The following is a 16,848-nucleotide window of genomic DNA, read 5'->3' on the forward strand; positions in this document are numbered from 1 at the left end:
TATTCTGGCGGGCGATTAGCATTCGGCTCCCGATTGCCTTTTTCTCTATTTTCTTGAAGGATGGATGGATGGACTTAATTCGGGTAGGTGTGATTAATTCAATATACTGTATAATGATACTTTATTTTTAGATAGCAACAAGCCAATTATATTTTAACATTGTAATTTATGAAGTAGGTTACATGAAATATGGCTGTAATTTCATGCATGTAACGCTTGCCTACCACTACTACCACCACTAATTATGCTGCATCTGCTAACGATAGTCATCAGAGATTTACATTCCTCTTAATAAACTCTATATTTGTTAAATTTCTAATTTATGCTTCATTCACTTTAACTGGATGGAGATTTTCGTCCTTTTGTGGCATATTTCCTGTCTTAATCCTTTCCACAGCACTTCTTCGTGACTAGCACCATTTTTCACAGTTAACCTATTGCTTCATCTCAGAAATGAAGATGGAGAGATGTTATCTGTTGCCTACTGTTTAATGATTTTAATTTTATAGATTTTTTTTTCTATTTGCAACTTCTTTCTAACCTAAATCTTTTCTATAGCACTTCTTCATGACTAGCATGATATTCTACTATTAATTTTTTGCTGGATCTTAGAAGTGAAGGTCGGAGAGACGTAATTTTCCCAGATACTTCTTTTATCTTAACTTGACCCAGGTTTTCGTCCATTTGTAGCTTATTTCCCGTAGCTTAGTGGCAGTGAAAGACAAAGCCATAGGTGTAAATCCTTTCCACAGCACTTCTTCATGACTAGCACCCTTTTCTAGCGTTCGTCTCGTGGTACATCAGAATCCTGAAAATGGAGAGATGGCAATTTTACGCCAAGTTTAAATGAACGGAGTATAGTGATCATCTGGAGTCAAATGACTGTCTGATCACATGCATCACTATTCACGATACACCTCTTACACTAACTTGGCCCAATTTTCGTCCTCTTTGCAGCATATTTCGCCTAGCTTAGTGGCAAATTAAGGCAATACCACGGCTCCACGTCCGTTCTATAGCACTACCTCGTGATTAGCATCGTATTCTAATATTAAACTATTGCTACAACTCAGCCATGAAATCAGGGATGGCAAGTTCAGGCCAAGTTAGTGTGAAGAGGGTATAATAAGCACAGATGAAGCATCTTAGGCTTCGTATCGTCCATTCTTTAGCGACTTATTCTATGCATTACACATTACAATCATGTTGTGTGTTACAGAGACAAGCTATATCGATACCAAAGCGATAATTAGACTACTAAACTGTAACATGCAAATGACGAGGCCTTCTATGGCACTTAGGCCTGTATTCTCGTCGGGCAAGGAACCCCCTTAACACCTCTTCCTTAGCGATTTATTTTGGGGTACGGCTGGTTCATATAATTTTGTACGGTGTTTATGCAGAGTATGGCGATATTGAATGAATTTCTATTAGACAGGATAGGACAATAGGGTGTAATAAGCAAAATAAATCGCTTATGAAAAGGTATGAGGGAACTTCCATAACTAAGGAGAATACGGGCTTTAGAATGGGAGTCCTTGGAGTATAGAGGAATGTTTAATATTAATGTGGCAAATTAGGTGTTCCACAGAATTATTGATAGGACGCTGGAATATCCCTAAGTAAACACGTTCATGGCAGGATGGACAAGCCCGTGACAAAAACGATGATTGTCAGGTGAAGAACGGAAGGTGGAACTCTTGAGCGAGATGAGGCTTCCGGTGTCAGGTGAAGAACGGAAGGTGGAACTCTTGAGTGGGGTGAGGCTTCCTGTGTCAGGTGAAGAACGGAAGGTGGAACTCTTGAGCGGGATGAGGCTTCCTGTGTCAGGTGAAGAACGGAAGGTGGAACTCTTGAGTGGGGTGAGGCTTCCTGTGTCAGGTGAAGAACGGAAGGTGGAACTCTTGAGTGGGGTGAGGCTTCCTGTGTCAGGTGAAGAACGGAAGGTGGAACTCTTGAGTGGGATGAGGCTTCCTGTGTCAGGTGAAGAACGGAAGGTGGAACTCTTGAGTGGGGTAAAGTTTCTGGTGATGTGAGGGCGTGTGGACGATGTTATGGGCTTGGAGGGTGATGACGTGTGGCCAAGCTGCTGTCATCACCTGCTGGTAAAACTAATACACTTACTCTGTCTGTCTGTCTCTCTCTCTTTGTGTGTGTGTGTGTGTGTGTGTGTGTGTGTGTGTGTGTGTGTGTGTGTGTGTGTGTGTGTGTGTGTGTGTGTGTGTGTGTGTGTGTGTGTGTGTGTGTGTGTGTGTGTGTGTGTGTGTGTGTGTGTGTGTGTGTGTGTGTGTGTGTGTGTGTGTGTGTGTGTGTCTGTCTGTCTGTCTGTCTGTCTGTCTGTCTCTGTCTCTGTCTCTGTCTCTGTCTCTCTCTCTTATTTTACATAGTTTGATCACATTTTTCTTCTCAGTAAAGATGACTTTAATTACAAATCAAGTGTGGCGTCATGACACAGCAGTAGCCAGTGCCAGGAGGTACAGTAGGTATAAATGTACAATGTATACTGGTACACTGTTGTAAGGAACGACAGAATTACCTGCGTGTTGGCGTCGTATCCGTGGCTGGCATTACTGGGTGGGCGGGGGACCCGATGGACGAGGGGGGCGCGTCCCTTCAGGTGGGCCAGAGGGACGAGGGGGGCGCGTCCCTCCGGGTGGGCCAGAGGGACGAGGTTGAGGAGAGACGTCCACAGGGAGGGTGGCGCCAGTAACGGGAGACGGAGGCGGAGGGGGAGGCTGCTTCCTACCCGAGCCAAAGGGGAAGAATGGGGGAAACAGTCCTGGCAAAGGCGACACAGAAAGATGATTACGTTAGTTTAGGAGTTTGTGGGCTGTGTCATAATTCTGTCAAGCACGTTATTTAACCATCCAGCCATCATTCATTCCTTTTTTGCACCATCAGGAGCGTAGGAACCGCAGGGTTTGGCTGCACAGACATGACCTTTAAGGCAAGGGTGACCAGCCTTACTAAACTCTATCTCTGAGTGGGGGGGGGGGCATGGTGGCTTAATGATAGAGCATCAAGCTCGTAGTCGGGGGATTGCGAGTTCCAGCCTCTCCCGGGACTGCCGTGCCGGGAGTGGTAGCGTGCTCCTGTAACCTAGCGGGGCTATGTGATCCAATACAGGGTCTAGCTCGGGGGAACTCCATTTCTCCATATCACTGAGTGGAATAATTATATGAACAATAAACCCCAACATCTATTCCACCTCTCTCCCTCCACCTCACTCACATACACAGTCCTATTCAGTCTTTCATTTTCCGTCCACTCCACGAGGCCAAACCACCTTAGAGTCTTTCTCCTAACACATCCAATCATACTGTATCAGTACCACAGCTCGTATGATATACCCTTTTTACTCTAAATTGGCTTAAACCTGTCACTTCTCCATCTTGAATACTAAGATGAAACAATAGGTTGGCACTAGAGTCAACGAGGAAGTGTTATGAAATGTCTGTTGAGCTTTAGTATTGTCTTTTATTGCTACTGAGTTTCGTCAAATAAGCTGCATGAGGGTGAAAATCTGGGCCAAGTTAGAGTAAAAGGAGTATACCACTACTCGCAATATGGGTGAATCACTGTTCTGAGGTCCCTAAATATTTTGGTTATTAATGAACCGATTATAACAAACTTTATTTTTCACTGTCTCCATTTCATTACAGTTTATCCACGCCAAGTTTTGACAGCCCCTTCATCCAGCATTTAAGCATTATTAAACGTGGTGTTCAGAATTAGAGATTTGTCGGTGCAGCGTATACACCCGGATTGGTGCATTCTCCTTCGTGATGTCTTTGTGCTATCAGAGGAGAAAGATTTGTTTTTAAATCTTTTTGACTTAAGGTGTCCCCTGTCTATCTATCTATCTATAGCCCGACGCCCTAATCCCGCAAAGGGTGGCCGCAGACAAAACGCCTCCAAGTAGCTCTGTCACCCACCATTTGACTACCTTCCCCCCAACTCATTCCCCCCTCCCACATATACCTCTCAACTCCATCCCTTCACCTCATCCTCGGTCTACCCCTCCCTCTCCCTCCCTCCACCTCACCTACATACACCCTCTTAGTCGTTCATTCTCCATTCTCTCCACATGCCCAAACCACCTCAGAGTATTTCTCCTAATCTTCTCAACCACATCCACATCCACCCCACAACGTTCCTTCACTTCTTCATTCGTCAACCTGTCCCTCCATGTCACTCCACATGCTCCTCTCAAGTAACTCATTTCCACTGCTCTCACTCTTGACTTGTTCCCCTCATGCAAGGTCCACGCCTCGCTTCCATACGTCAGGGTAGGGATCACAGTACTATCATGCAGTGATTTCTTAACTTCCATACTCACCTCCCTATTTCTCATCACTGCTTTCAGTGAACCAACAACCTTCCTTCCCTGCTGTACCCTTTCATGCACTTCATCCCCCAAAGTTCCATCCTTACTCATCACACTACCCAAGTACTTGAATGCACTCACATTCTCCATATTCTCACCATCCAACCTCACTGTACATTCTGTGACTTCATTCCTCTCAAACACCATAACTTTACTTTTGTTTACATTAACTTTCAGCTTCCTCCTCCTACACACTGTACCAAATTCATTCACCAAACCTTGCAACTCCCATTCATTTTCACTCAACAATACTGTATCATCAGCAAACACAACACAGGAATCTTCCAAATCTCACCCTCATTCATTAGAACCACCCCCACATCCGCTGCCCTACCTTGCACCTCCTTTATAACCCCATCCATGTATATTATAAACAGCCATGGATATATCACACAACCCTGTTTCAGTCCTAACATTGAGATCAAAGAACTCACTCAGCTCACCATCCACTCGCACCGTAGCCCTAGCTCCTTCGTACATACTCTTCACAGCACTCAACAATTTCCCCTCCACTCCATATATTCTTAATACCTTCCACATACCTTGCCTATCTATTCTGTCATAAGCTTTCTCCAAGTCCATGAAGGCAGCATGCACTTTCTTTCCCTTCTCTAGATACTTCTCCACTAAACATCTTAGAACAAATATCTGATCTACACATCCTTTTCCCTTCCTAAATCCCCCTTGTTCTTCTCCAACTAGCTCCTCTGTCATATGCCTAACCCTCTCAATGAGTATAGTGCCATATATTTTACCAGTCACACTAAGAAGGCAAATACTCCTATGGTTACCACATACTTCCCTCTCCCTTTTTCCTTTGTATAAAGGAACAATTATACCTGACTTCCAGTCCTCTGGAACCCTTCCCTCTTCCCAAGCCAATCTACACAACTTCCATATCCACTCCACAACAATCTCACCCCCATACCTCAGCATTTCACCATACACTCCGTCAGTTCCTGGGGCCTTTCCCAACTTGATCTTCTTCATTGCTTCCACTACTTCCACCCTACTGATCTCTTCCTCCCTCCTCTCATCTCTTCTTCTCCCAGCCATTCCCCAACCACTTATACTCGCACTGCTCTCACTTTCTACATTCAACAAATCCTCAAAGTGCTCCTTCCATCTCCTCAATTTCTCTCTCTTCTCCACCAACAATCTATTATTCATATCTTTCACTCCCCTACTATTTCCCCTTTCACACTGCCTTACTTTCTTTACCTCCTTCCAAAACAATTTCTTACTCTCCCTCCATTTCACACTCAGATTCCTCCCAAACTCTTCATCCACTTTCTTCTTACTCTCCTTCACCAGTCTCTTCACCTCCCTTCTCCTGCTTACATATACCTCTCTCTTCTCTCTCCCCGCATCCAGGAAAAATCGTAAGTCAGGAAAATAAGATATATACTTCATCGAGTATGGTGTGATCACTGAATCAATGCAGTTGACTTACTGATGCCCCACTGATTGTTGCCCTGATGAGCGACCAGAATTTAATTTCCGGCTTATGTCTCTCGTAGTGAAAAAGTTGGGAATTAATCAGTGTATGACTGACAGGCTGAAGTTTACAGGCACAGCACTTACTGATTCTTCCATTGCATTTCCTTCAGCCTATCACCTCCAGTTTATGCAATGTGTTCTGATAATTCGGGGGAAACTGATCTTGAATTTAGCTTATATAATATTTTTCTTGGAGGGAACACGTTTGCAGACTTGTAGCCTTTGGTTCCTTCTTGCTTGCATAAGACGAATAATAAACCCGTTAGTCAGGGAAGTCATAGTAATTAATCGCCTTGCAATTTCCATCGCACTTACCTGATGTGCCTGACGTGGAGCTGCAGCTCTGTATCGCCTCCATCATCGTCGTTAAGTACGTCGCGTAGTCTGTGATGTTTCCTGTAGATGAAATGGATGACTAAGTACAGATATACATTACGCATATCGCTATACTCTCTTCATTTCAACTTGACAGATTTTCGCCGTTTTGCAGCTTACTTCACGTAGCTCAGTGGCAGAAAGACAATGCTACAGTGGCACAAAGGCAATGCTATGGCGCTATGGCTCTACATCCTGTCCATGACACTTTTTCGTGACTAGTATCATATGCTTGTGTTAATCTATCGTTTCAACTCAACATTTAAGGTGGAGAGATTGCATTTTTAGTTCAAGTTAGAGTAAAAAGAGTATAGGTGAAGATTATACATATATCAACACTAATATCACTTGGGCTGAGACTATACAGTATGCCAGACTACCACACTGAGATAATACCAGTGTAATTCTTAAGTTTATCACACTGACACTGAGATAATACCAGTGTAATTCTTAAGTTTATCACACTGACACTGAGATAATACCAGTGTAATTCTTAAGTTTATCACACTGACACTGAGATAATACCAGTGTAATTCTTGAGTTTATCACACTGACACTGAGATAATACCAGTGTAATTATAGAGTTTATCACACTGACACTGAGATAATACCAGTGTAATTCTTAAGTTTATCACACTGACACTGAGATAATACCAGTGTAATTCTTAAGTTTATCACACCGACACTGAGATAATACCAGTGAAATTCTTAAGTTTATCACACTGACACTGAGATAATACCAGTGTAATTCTTAAGTTTATCACACTGACACTGAGATAATACCAGTGTAATTCTTAAGTTTATCACACTGACACTGAGATAATACCAGTGTAATTCTTAAGTTTATCACACTGACACTGAAATAATACCAGTGTAATTCTTAAGTTTATCACACTGACACTGAGATAATACCAATGTAATTCTCCATAAGTTCATATAATTTGTAATGATGTTGTTAACCATCAAATTAATTGAATTCTCACCTGCATTAGCAAACACCTCCGCGACACCTGTAAGTGAAAGAGAAATAATTATGTCAGTGGAATAATGGCGGGATTACTAGTCCAGTCTGTGTGTGTGTGTGTGTGTGTGTGTGTGTGTGTGTGTGTGTGTGTGTGTGTGTGTGTGTGTGTGTGTCGTTTTCTTTATTTGTTTGTACAGTATGTATGAATCTGTTTCTATATTCCGTGTATTTATGCATCTGTCTGCTTACACTTGTGTATGCATATACACTAGTCCTATATGAGACAGCCCTGCCATGTATTCAGTATGGACGGTGGGTGTTAGCGCCGAAGTAGTTACATGCAGAGGTGTATGGTATGTAGGAGGACTACTGGGCCTTGATAGCAGGCTGTGAAGCCTTTGCCCAGAGTCGTACACACACACACACACACACACACACACACACACACACACACACACACACACACACACACACACACACACACACACACACACACACACACACACACACACACACACACACACACACACACACACACACAAACTGGATGTCAGTGTTCCTGGGGCGTTGGTTGACGATGTATTAATACCAACACAGAATTATTTTGAAAACTGTTGCTGCTGTTTTTGTTGTTGCTTAGCCCTTTTCGGTCTTACTGAGCAGACCCGTCGATCATAAGTAAGCAACTGTGCCCTGGTGTGGTTGATAGATCCTCACCAAAGAAAGGCCATGGTCCTTCCCTTCAGGGAGGTGCGGGGAAATGTGAGGATGTTTGGCTCCTGGGTGAACGCCACAACTGCTTCACTCCACCCAGGGTACACTGTAGTACCACGGGTAGGCTGGTCATCAGCGCCTGTTGTTGTTGTTGTTGTTACTGTATGTGTAATAAGTAACAGTGACTTCAAACATGTGATTGAGTGTATAACGGTTTCATGTATCTATCTATCTTTGTATCTATCTATCTATAGGCAAACGTCTAAGCTAAGGATTTCTTTCCCCTGCCTCTAAAGGGAAGGAAATGTTTAAGAATACGGCCGTTAATCCCGTAAGGTGTGGCCACAAAGAAATCGCCTCCATGTTATCCTGTCCTGTCATTTCAGTCAGGTTAATCTGTCCATCTTACTTACAGGTGATGTTAAGGTTTCCCGTTGAAGGTGGCCGGTGATGATGTCCATGATGTCCGCGGCGAAATTCTGGTTGCTCTGTGGGGAAAGGAACCGCCAAAAGGTGAACGAGACTCGAGATCAGAAAACGATGGAAAAAGTAGACAGAGAAAACGGAGTATGTGTTGCCTTTGGAGGTGGACGTGTGTAATTACGGCTGGTTGAAGATAGGACTGGTGATGTGGGGAAAGGTGTATGTTGCGAGAACACATAGAATAATAGTAATAATAAGAATTATAATAATAATAATAATAATAATAAAAATAATATAATAATAACAATAAGAAAAATAAGCAAAAAAATAATAATGATAATAATAATAATGATGATAATAATAATAATAATAATAATAATAATAATAATAATATTAATATTAATAACAATAATAATATAATAATAATGATAATAATAGTAATAATTTTTGAAGAAACGTTAATTGTAGTTGTAGTAGTCATAGTAGTAGTAGTAGTTGTAGCAGCAGCAGCAGCAGCAGCAGCAGCAGCAGTAGTAGTAGTAGAAGTGCCTCGGAGATACAAGAGCATCAGCCCTCAGGCCTGTCTCTCTGGCGGGTATGGATTACGAAGCTACCGTGGTCGAGAGTAGCATTGAGTCAGCGACTCCAATAAATTGTCTTTATTAGTAGTGTAATGTTAAAGTATACAAATAATGTTTTCAAAGTAGTAGATGGCTGGTAACCACAGCTGTTGGCGTGCTTGGGGTCAGCAGATATTGTTATGAGTGTTAGTATTAACCTTCAAATTACAACTCCAAATGGTGAACTGTATTAGCAGGGTTGGTGCTGATCTGGACTATTTATTTCCCAAACGGCTGGACGTGATTTTTACTGAAGTAAAAAATAGTAGTAGTAGTAGTAGTAGTAGTAGTAGTAGTAGTAGTAGTTGTAGTAGTAGTAGTAGAAGTTGTTCGGATACTAGTAGTAGAAGTAGTCGTCCTCACTGTAGTAGTAGCAGTAGTAGTAGTAGTAGTAGTTATAGTAGTAGTAGTAGTAGTAGGAAAAATATTATAAGAATAGCATAAAAAAGAATAAAACAAAATATTCGGAAAATAAAAATAATCATATGATAGTTGGAAGACTCATCATCCAGTCACTTGATGTAGTGCTGCCTCCAAAGTGACTCTATACTGAATGACAAGCCACATGGCTTCCTGTAATTTAGGATTTCACTTAGTGCATTGGGTGGCACACATAATCGAGTATGACATGGTCGCTGAACCATTGCAATTGACTCACTGATGCCCCACTCGGTGCTGCTGTGATGAGCAAGCAGTATTTTATATACGGCTTATGTCTCTCTTAATGAAAATGTTGGGAATTTATCAAAGACGGTGGATGACTGTCTGACCGACGTTTGTAAGTACAGCACTTATACTGTCTTCTTTTGTGTTTCCTTCTGCCTATGACTGCCAGTCTTTTAAATGCAATGTGTTCTGATAATAAGAATGGAACAGTTCTTGAATAAAGCTCTCTTTTACTTATTATTCTTGGAGGAAAATATTTTGCGGACGTGTAGGCTTTGGTTCCTTGTTCCATGCCTAAAGCCAAAAATAAACCCGTTTTTTACTAAATGATTTCTTGGGGTTAGTTAGGGAAGTGATAGTAGTTAATCGGCCTGTAATTTCCATGGCACTTACCTGATCTACCTGACGTGCCTGACGTGGAGCTACAGCTCTGTATCGCCTCCATCAACGTCGTTAAGTACGTCGCGTAGTCTGTGATGTTTCCTGTACGTGAAATGGATGGCTAAGTAGATATATATTACGCATGTCGATATACTCTTTTCATTTCAACTTGACAGATTTTCGCCGTTTTGCAGCTTACTTTACGTAGCTCAGTGGCAGAAAGGCAATGTTATGGCTCTACATCCTGTCCATGGCACTTCTTCATGACTTAAATAATATTCATGTATTAATCTACCGTTCTAACTCAACATTTAAGGTGGAGAGATTGCATTTTTAGTTCAAGTTAGAGTAAAAAGAGTATAGGTGAAGATTATACATATATCAACACTAATATCACTTGGGCTGAGACTATACAGTATGCCAGACTACCACACTGAGATAATACCAGTGTAATTCTTAAGTTTATCACACTGACACTGAGATAATACCAGTGTAATTCTTAAGTTTATCACACTGACACTGAGATAATACCAGTGTAATTCTTAAGTTTATCACACTGACACTGAGATAATACCAGTGTAATTCTTAAGTTTATCACACTGACACTGAGATAATACCAGTGTAATTCTTAAGTTTATCACACTGACACTGAGATAATACCAGTGTAATTCTTAAGTTTATCACACTGACACTGAGATAATACCAGTTTAATTCTTAAGTTTATCACACTGACACTGAGATAATACCAGTGTAATTCACCATAAGTTCATATAATTTGTAATGATGTTGTTAACCATCAAATTAATAGAATTCTCACCTGCATTAGCAAACACCTCCGCGACACCTGTAAGTGAAAGAGAAATAGTTGTCAGTGCAATAATGGGGGGGTTACTAGTCCAGAGTGTGTGTGTGTGTGTGTGTGTGTGTGTGTGTGTGTGTGTGTGTGTGTGTGTGTGTGTGTCTTTTTCTTTATTTGTTTGTACAGTATGTATGAATCTGTTTCTATATTCCGTGTATTTATGCATCTGTCTGTTTACACTTGTGTATGCATATACACTAGTCCTATATGAGACAGCCCTGCCATGTATTCAGTATGGACGGTGGGTGTTAGCGCCGAAGTAGTTACATGCAGAGGTGTATGGTATGTAGGAGGACTACTGGGCCTTGATAGCAGGCTGTGAAGCCTTTTCCCACAGTCGTACACACACACACACACACACACACACACACACACACACACACACACACACACAAACTGGCTGTCAGTGTTCCTGGGGCGTTGGTTGACAGTGTATGAATACCAACACAGAATTATTTTGAAAACTGTTGCTGCTGTTTTTGTTGTTGCTTAGCCCCGGTCGGTCTTACTGAGCAGACCCGTCGATCATAAGTAAGCAACTGTGCCCCGGTGTGGTTGATAGCTCCTCACCAAAGAAAGGCCATGGTCCTTCCCTTCAGGAAGGTGATGGGAAATGTGAGGAGGTTTGGCTCCTGGGTGAACGCCACAACTGCTTCACTCCACCCACGGTACACTGTAGTACCACGGGTAGGCTGGTCATCAGCGCTTGTTGTTGTTGTTGTTGTTGTTACTGTATGTGTAATAAGTAACTGACTTCAAACATGTGATTGAGTGTATAACAGTTTCATGTATCTATCTATCTTTGTATCTATCTATCTATAGACAAACGTCTAAGCTAAGGATTTCTTTCCCCTGCCTCTACAAGGGAAGGAAATGTTTAAGAATACGGCCGTTAATCCCGTAAGGTGTGGCCACAAAGAAATCGCCTCCATGTCACCCTGTCCTGTCATTTCAGTCAGGTTAATCTGTCCATCTTACTTACAGGTCATGTTAAGGTTTCCCGTTGAAGGTGGCCGGTGATGATGTCCGTGATGTCCGTGGCGAAATTCTGGTTGCTCTGTGGGGAAAGGAACCGCCAAAAGGTGAACGAGATTCTAGATCAGAAAACGATGGAAAACGTAGACAGAGAAAATGGAGTATGTGTTGCCTTTGGAGGTGGACGTGTGTAATTACGGCTGGTTGAAGATAGGACTGGTGATGTGGGGAAAGGTGTATGTTGCGAGAACACATAGAATAATAGAAATAATAAAAATTATAATAATAATAATAATAATAATAATAATAATAATATAATAAAAATAATAAAATAATAATAATAATAATAATAATAATAATAATAATAATAATAATAATAATAATTTTTGAAGAAACGTTAATAGTAGCTGTAGTAGTCATAGTGGTAGTAGTAGTTGTAGCAGCAGCAACAGCTGCAGTAGTAGTAGTAGTAGTAGTAGTAGTAGTAGAAGTGCCTCGGAGATTCAAAATCATCAGCCCTCAGGCCTGTCTCTCTGGCGGGTATGGATTACGAAGCTACCGTGGTCGAGAGTAGCATAGAGTCAGCGACTCCAATAGATTGTCTTTATTAGTAGTGTAATGTTAAAGTATAAAAATAATGTTTTCAAAGTAGTAGATGGCTGGTAACCACAGCTGTTGGCGTGCTTGGGGCCAGCGGATATTATTATGAGGGTTAGTGTTAACCTTCACATTACAACTCCAAATGGTGAACTGTATTAGCAGGGTTGGTGCTGATCTGGACTATTTATTTCCCAAACGGCTGGACGTGATTTTTACTGAATTAAAAAATAGTAGTAGTAGTAGTAGTAGTAGTTGTAGTTGTAGTAGTAGTAGTAGTTGCAGTTGCTGTAGTAGTAGTAGTTGTAGTAGTGGTAGTAGTAGTAGTAGTAGTTGTTGTTGTAGTAGTAGTAGTAGAAGTCGTTCGGATACTAGTGGTGGAAGTAGTCGTCGTCACTGTAGTAGTAGCAGTAGTAGTAGTAGTAGTAGTAGTAGTAGTAGTAGTAGTAGTAGTAGTAGGAAAAATATTATAAAAATAGCATAAAAAAGAATAAAACAAAATATTCTGAAAATAAAAATAATCATATGATAGTTGGAAGACTCATCATCCAGTCACTTGATGTAGTGCTGCCTCCAAAGTGACTCTATACTGAATGACAAGCCACATGGCTTCCTGTAATTTAGGATTTCACTTAGTGCACTGGGTGGCACACATAATCGAGTATGACATGGTCGCTGAACCATTGCAATTGACTCACTGATGCCCCACTCGGTGCTGCTGTGATGAGCGAGCAGTATTTTATATACGGCTTATGTCTCTCTTAATGAAAATGTTGGGAATTTATCAAAGACGGTGGATGACTGTCTGACCGACGTTTGTAAGTACAGCACTTATACTGTCTTCTTTTGTGTTTCCTTCTGCCTATGACTGCCAGTCTTTTAAATGCAATGTGTTCTGATAATAAGAAAGGAACAGTTCTTGAATAAAGCTCTCTTTTACTTATTATTCTTGGAGGAAAATATTTTGCGGACGTGTAGGCTTTGGTTCCTTGTTCCTTGCCTAAAGCCAAAAATAAACCCGTTTTTTACTAAATGATTTATTGGGGTTAGTCAGGGAAGTGATAGTAGTTAATCGGCCTGTAATTTCCATGGCACTTACCTGATCTACCTGACGTGCCTGACGTGGAGCTACAGCTCTGTATCGCCTCCATCAACGTCGTTAAGTAAGTCGCGTAGTCTGTGATGTTTCCTGTACGTGAAATGGATGGCTAAGTAGATATATATTACGCATGTCGATATACTCTTTTCATTTTAACTTGACAGATTTTCGCCGTTTTGCAGCTTACTTTACGTAGCTCAGTGGCAGAAAGGCAATGTTATGACTCTACATCCTGTCCAGGGCACTTCTTCATGACTTAAATAATATTCTTGTATTAATCTAACGTTCTAATTCAACATTTAAGGTGGAGAAATTGCATTTTTAGTTCAAGTTAGAGTAAAAAGAGTATAGGTGAAGATTATACATATATCAACACTAATATAACTTGGGCTGAGACTATACAGTATGCCAGACAACCACACTGAGATAATACCAGTGTAATTCTTAAGTTTATCACACTCACAATGAGATAATACCAGTGTAATTCTTAAGTTTATTACAGTGACACTGAGATAATACTAGTGTAATTCTTAAGTTCATTACACTGACACTGAGATAATACCAGTGTAATTCTTATGTTTATCACACTGACACTGAGATAATACCAATGTAATTCTTAAGTTTATCACACTGACACTGAGATAATACCAGTGTAATTCTTAAGTTTATCACACTGACACTGAGATAATACCAGTGTAATTCTTATGTTTATCACACTCACACTGAGATAATACTAGTGTAATTCTTAAGTTTATCACACTGACACTGAGATAATACCAGTGTGATTCTTAAGTTTATCACACTCACACTGAAATAATACCAGTGTAATTCACCATAAGTTGATATAATTTGTAATGATGTTGTTAACCATCAAATTAGTAGAATTCTCACCTGCATTAGCAAACACCTCCGCGACACCTGTAAGTGAAAGAGAAATAATTATGTCAGTGCAATAATGGGGGAGTTACTAGTCCAGTGTGTGTGTGTGTGTGTGTGTGTGTGTGTGTGTGTGTGTGAACAGGTACATGTGTACTTGTCTTGTGTTTTTGTGTATTTGTTTGTCTGCATATATCTCTTTCTCTATAAGAGTGACTTTATGTATCTACAGTATCTATTTGTAGATGTATCCGCATATAAACACAAAGACTGAAAGCTCTGTGTTTTTTATAAACACTCTCTCTCTCTCACACACACACACACACACACACACACACACACACACACACACACACACACACACACACATCTCATGACTCAGTTTGAAAGGCAAGAAAGATAAAAGTTGTGTGTGCAGAGCCGCCATATACAGTGGTTGTCAATGTAAACTGGATGTCAGTGTTCCTGGGGCGTTGGTTGACAGTGTATGAATACGAACACAGAATTAGTTTGAAAACTGTTGCTGCTCTTTGTGTTGTTGCTTAGCCACGGTCGGTCTGGCTGAGCAGACTCGTCGATCATATGTAAGCAAATGCGCCCCCTTGTGGTAGACAGCGCGTCACAAGGGACAGACCATGACCCTTGCCCCGAGTGAGGTGCAGGGAAATGTGAGGATGTTTGGCTCCTGGGTGAACGCCACAACTGCTTCACTCCACCCAGGGTACACTGTAGTACCACGGGTAGGCTGGTCATCAGCGCTTGTTGTTGTTGTTGTTGTTGTTGTTACTGTATGTGTAATAAGTAACTGACTTCAAACATGTGATTGAGTGTATAACAGTTTCATGTATCTATCTATCTTTGTATCTATCTATCTATAGACAAACGTCTAAGCTAAGGATTTCTTTCCCCTGCCTCTACAAGGGAAGGAAATGTTTAAGAATACGGCTGTTAATCCCGTAAGGTGTGGCCACAAAGAAATCGCCTCCATGTCACCCTGTCCTGTCATTTCAGTCAGGTTAATCTGTCCATCTTACTTACAGGTCATGTTAAGGTTTCCCGTTGAAGGTGGCCGGTGATGATGTCCGTGATGTCCGCGGCGAAATTCTGGTTGCTCTGTGGGGAAAGGAACCGCCAGAAGGTGAACGAGACTCTAGATCAGAAAACGATGGAAAACGTAGACAGAGAAAATGGAGTATGTGTTGCCTTTGGAGGTGTACGTGTGTAATTACGGCTGGTTGAAGATAGGACTGGTGATGTGGGGAAAGGTGTATGTTGCGAGAACACATAGAATAATAGTAATAATAAGAATTATAATAATAATAATAATAATAATAATAATAATAATAATAATAATAATAATATAACAATAATAAAAATAAGAAAATAATAATAATAATAATAATATTAATGATAATAATAATAATAATAGTAATAATAATAATAATAATAATAATAATAATATAATGATAGTGATAATAATAATTTTTGAAGAAACGTTAATAGTAGTTGTAGTAGTCATAGTAGTAGTAGTAATTGTAGCAGCAGCAGCAGCAGCAGCAGCAACAGCTGCAGTAGTAGTAGTAGTAGTAGTAGTAGAAGTGCCTCGGAGATACAAGATCATCAGCCCTCAGGCCTGTGTCTCTGGCGGGTATGGATTACGAAGCTACCGTGGTCGAGAGTAGCATAGAGTTAGCGACTCCAATAGATTGTCTTTATTAGTAGTGTAATGTTAAAGTATACAAATAATGTTTTCAAAGTAGTAGATGGCTGGTAACCACAGCTGTTGGCGTGCTTGGGGTCAGCAGATATTGTTATGAGTGTTAGTATTAACCTTCAAATTACAACTCCAAATGGTGAACTGTATTAGCAGGGTTGGTGCTGATCTGGACTATTTATTTCCCAAACGGCTGGACGTGATTTTTGCTGATGTAAAAAATAGTAGTAGTAGTAGTAGTAGTAGTAGTAGTAGTTGTAGTAGTAGTAGTAGTAGTAGTAGTAGAAGTCGTTCGGATACTATTAGTAGAAGTAGTCGTCCTCACTGTAGTAGTAGCAGTAGTAGTAATAGTTGTAGTAGTAGTAGTAGTAGTAGGAAAAATATTATAAGAATAGCACAAAAAAGAATAAAACAAAATATTCTGAAAATAAAAATAATCATATGATAGTTGGAAGACTCATCATCCAGTCACTTGATGTAGTGCTGCCTCCAAAGTGACTCTATACTGAATGACAAGCCACATGGCTTCCTGTAATTTAGGATTTCACTTAGTGCACTGGGTGGCACACATAATCGAGTATGACATGGTCGCTGAACCATTGCAATTGACTTACTGATGCCCCACTCGGTGCTGCTGTGATGAGCGAGCAGTATTTTATATACGGCTTATGTCTCTCTTAATGAAAATGTTGGGAATT

General features: G+C 40.7%; 1 protein-coding gene and 2 long non-coding RNA genes across 4 annotated transcripts in view; all 3 read right to left on the reverse strand.

Moving 5' to 3' along the window:
- Positions 1-724: 724 nt before the first annotated feature.
- LOC145398282 (uncharacterized) overlaps positions 725-16,848 on the reverse strand; it is a 38,223-nt gene continuing 22,099 nt past the window's right edge. The window contains exons 2-4 of one of the 2 annotated variants that reach the window (XR_013897111.1): positions 6,203-6,230; positions 2,537-2,779; positions 725-808 (exon numbers count right to left, since the gene is read on the reverse strand). Coding sequence is in view for 1 of the 2 variants with exons in the window: in XM_080271178.1 (XP_080127304.1) it covers positions 2,568-2,779; positions 6,203-6,248 (258 nt within the window). In the remaining variant the exon portion in view is untranslated. Of the gene's footprint in view, positions 809-2,536; positions 2,780-6,202; positions 6,342-16,848 lie in introns of those variants that run through there. The other variant, XM_080271178.1, reaches the window with a different exon arrangement.
- On the reverse strand, positions 6,765-10,139 carry LOC145398367 (uncharacterized). Its single transcript, XR_013897122.1, has 4 exons — positions 10,043-10,139; positions 8,354-8,428; positions 7,175-7,272; positions 6,765-6,818 (listed from the first exon to the last, which is right to left on the reverse strand). It is a non-coding gene; the product is annotated as an uncharacterized LOC145398367 (long non-coding RNA).
- Positions 10,786-13,631, reverse strand: LOC145398368 (uncharacterized). The gene is made up of 3 exons (XR_013897123.1): positions 13,561-13,631; positions 11,872-11,946; positions 10,786-10,874 (listed from the first exon to the last, which is right to left on the reverse strand). It is a non-coding gene; the product is annotated as an uncharacterized LOC145398368 (long non-coding RNA).

Source organism: Coenobita brevimanus, chromosome 45 (genome assembly GCF_032717465.1).
Source record: "Coenobita brevimanus isolate Jiangsu-jjx chromosome 45, ASM3271746v2, whole genome shotgun sequence".
NCBI classification, from domain to species: domain Eukaryota; kingdom Metazoa; phylum Arthropoda; class Malacostraca; order Decapoda; family Coenobitidae; genus Coenobita; species Coenobita brevimanus.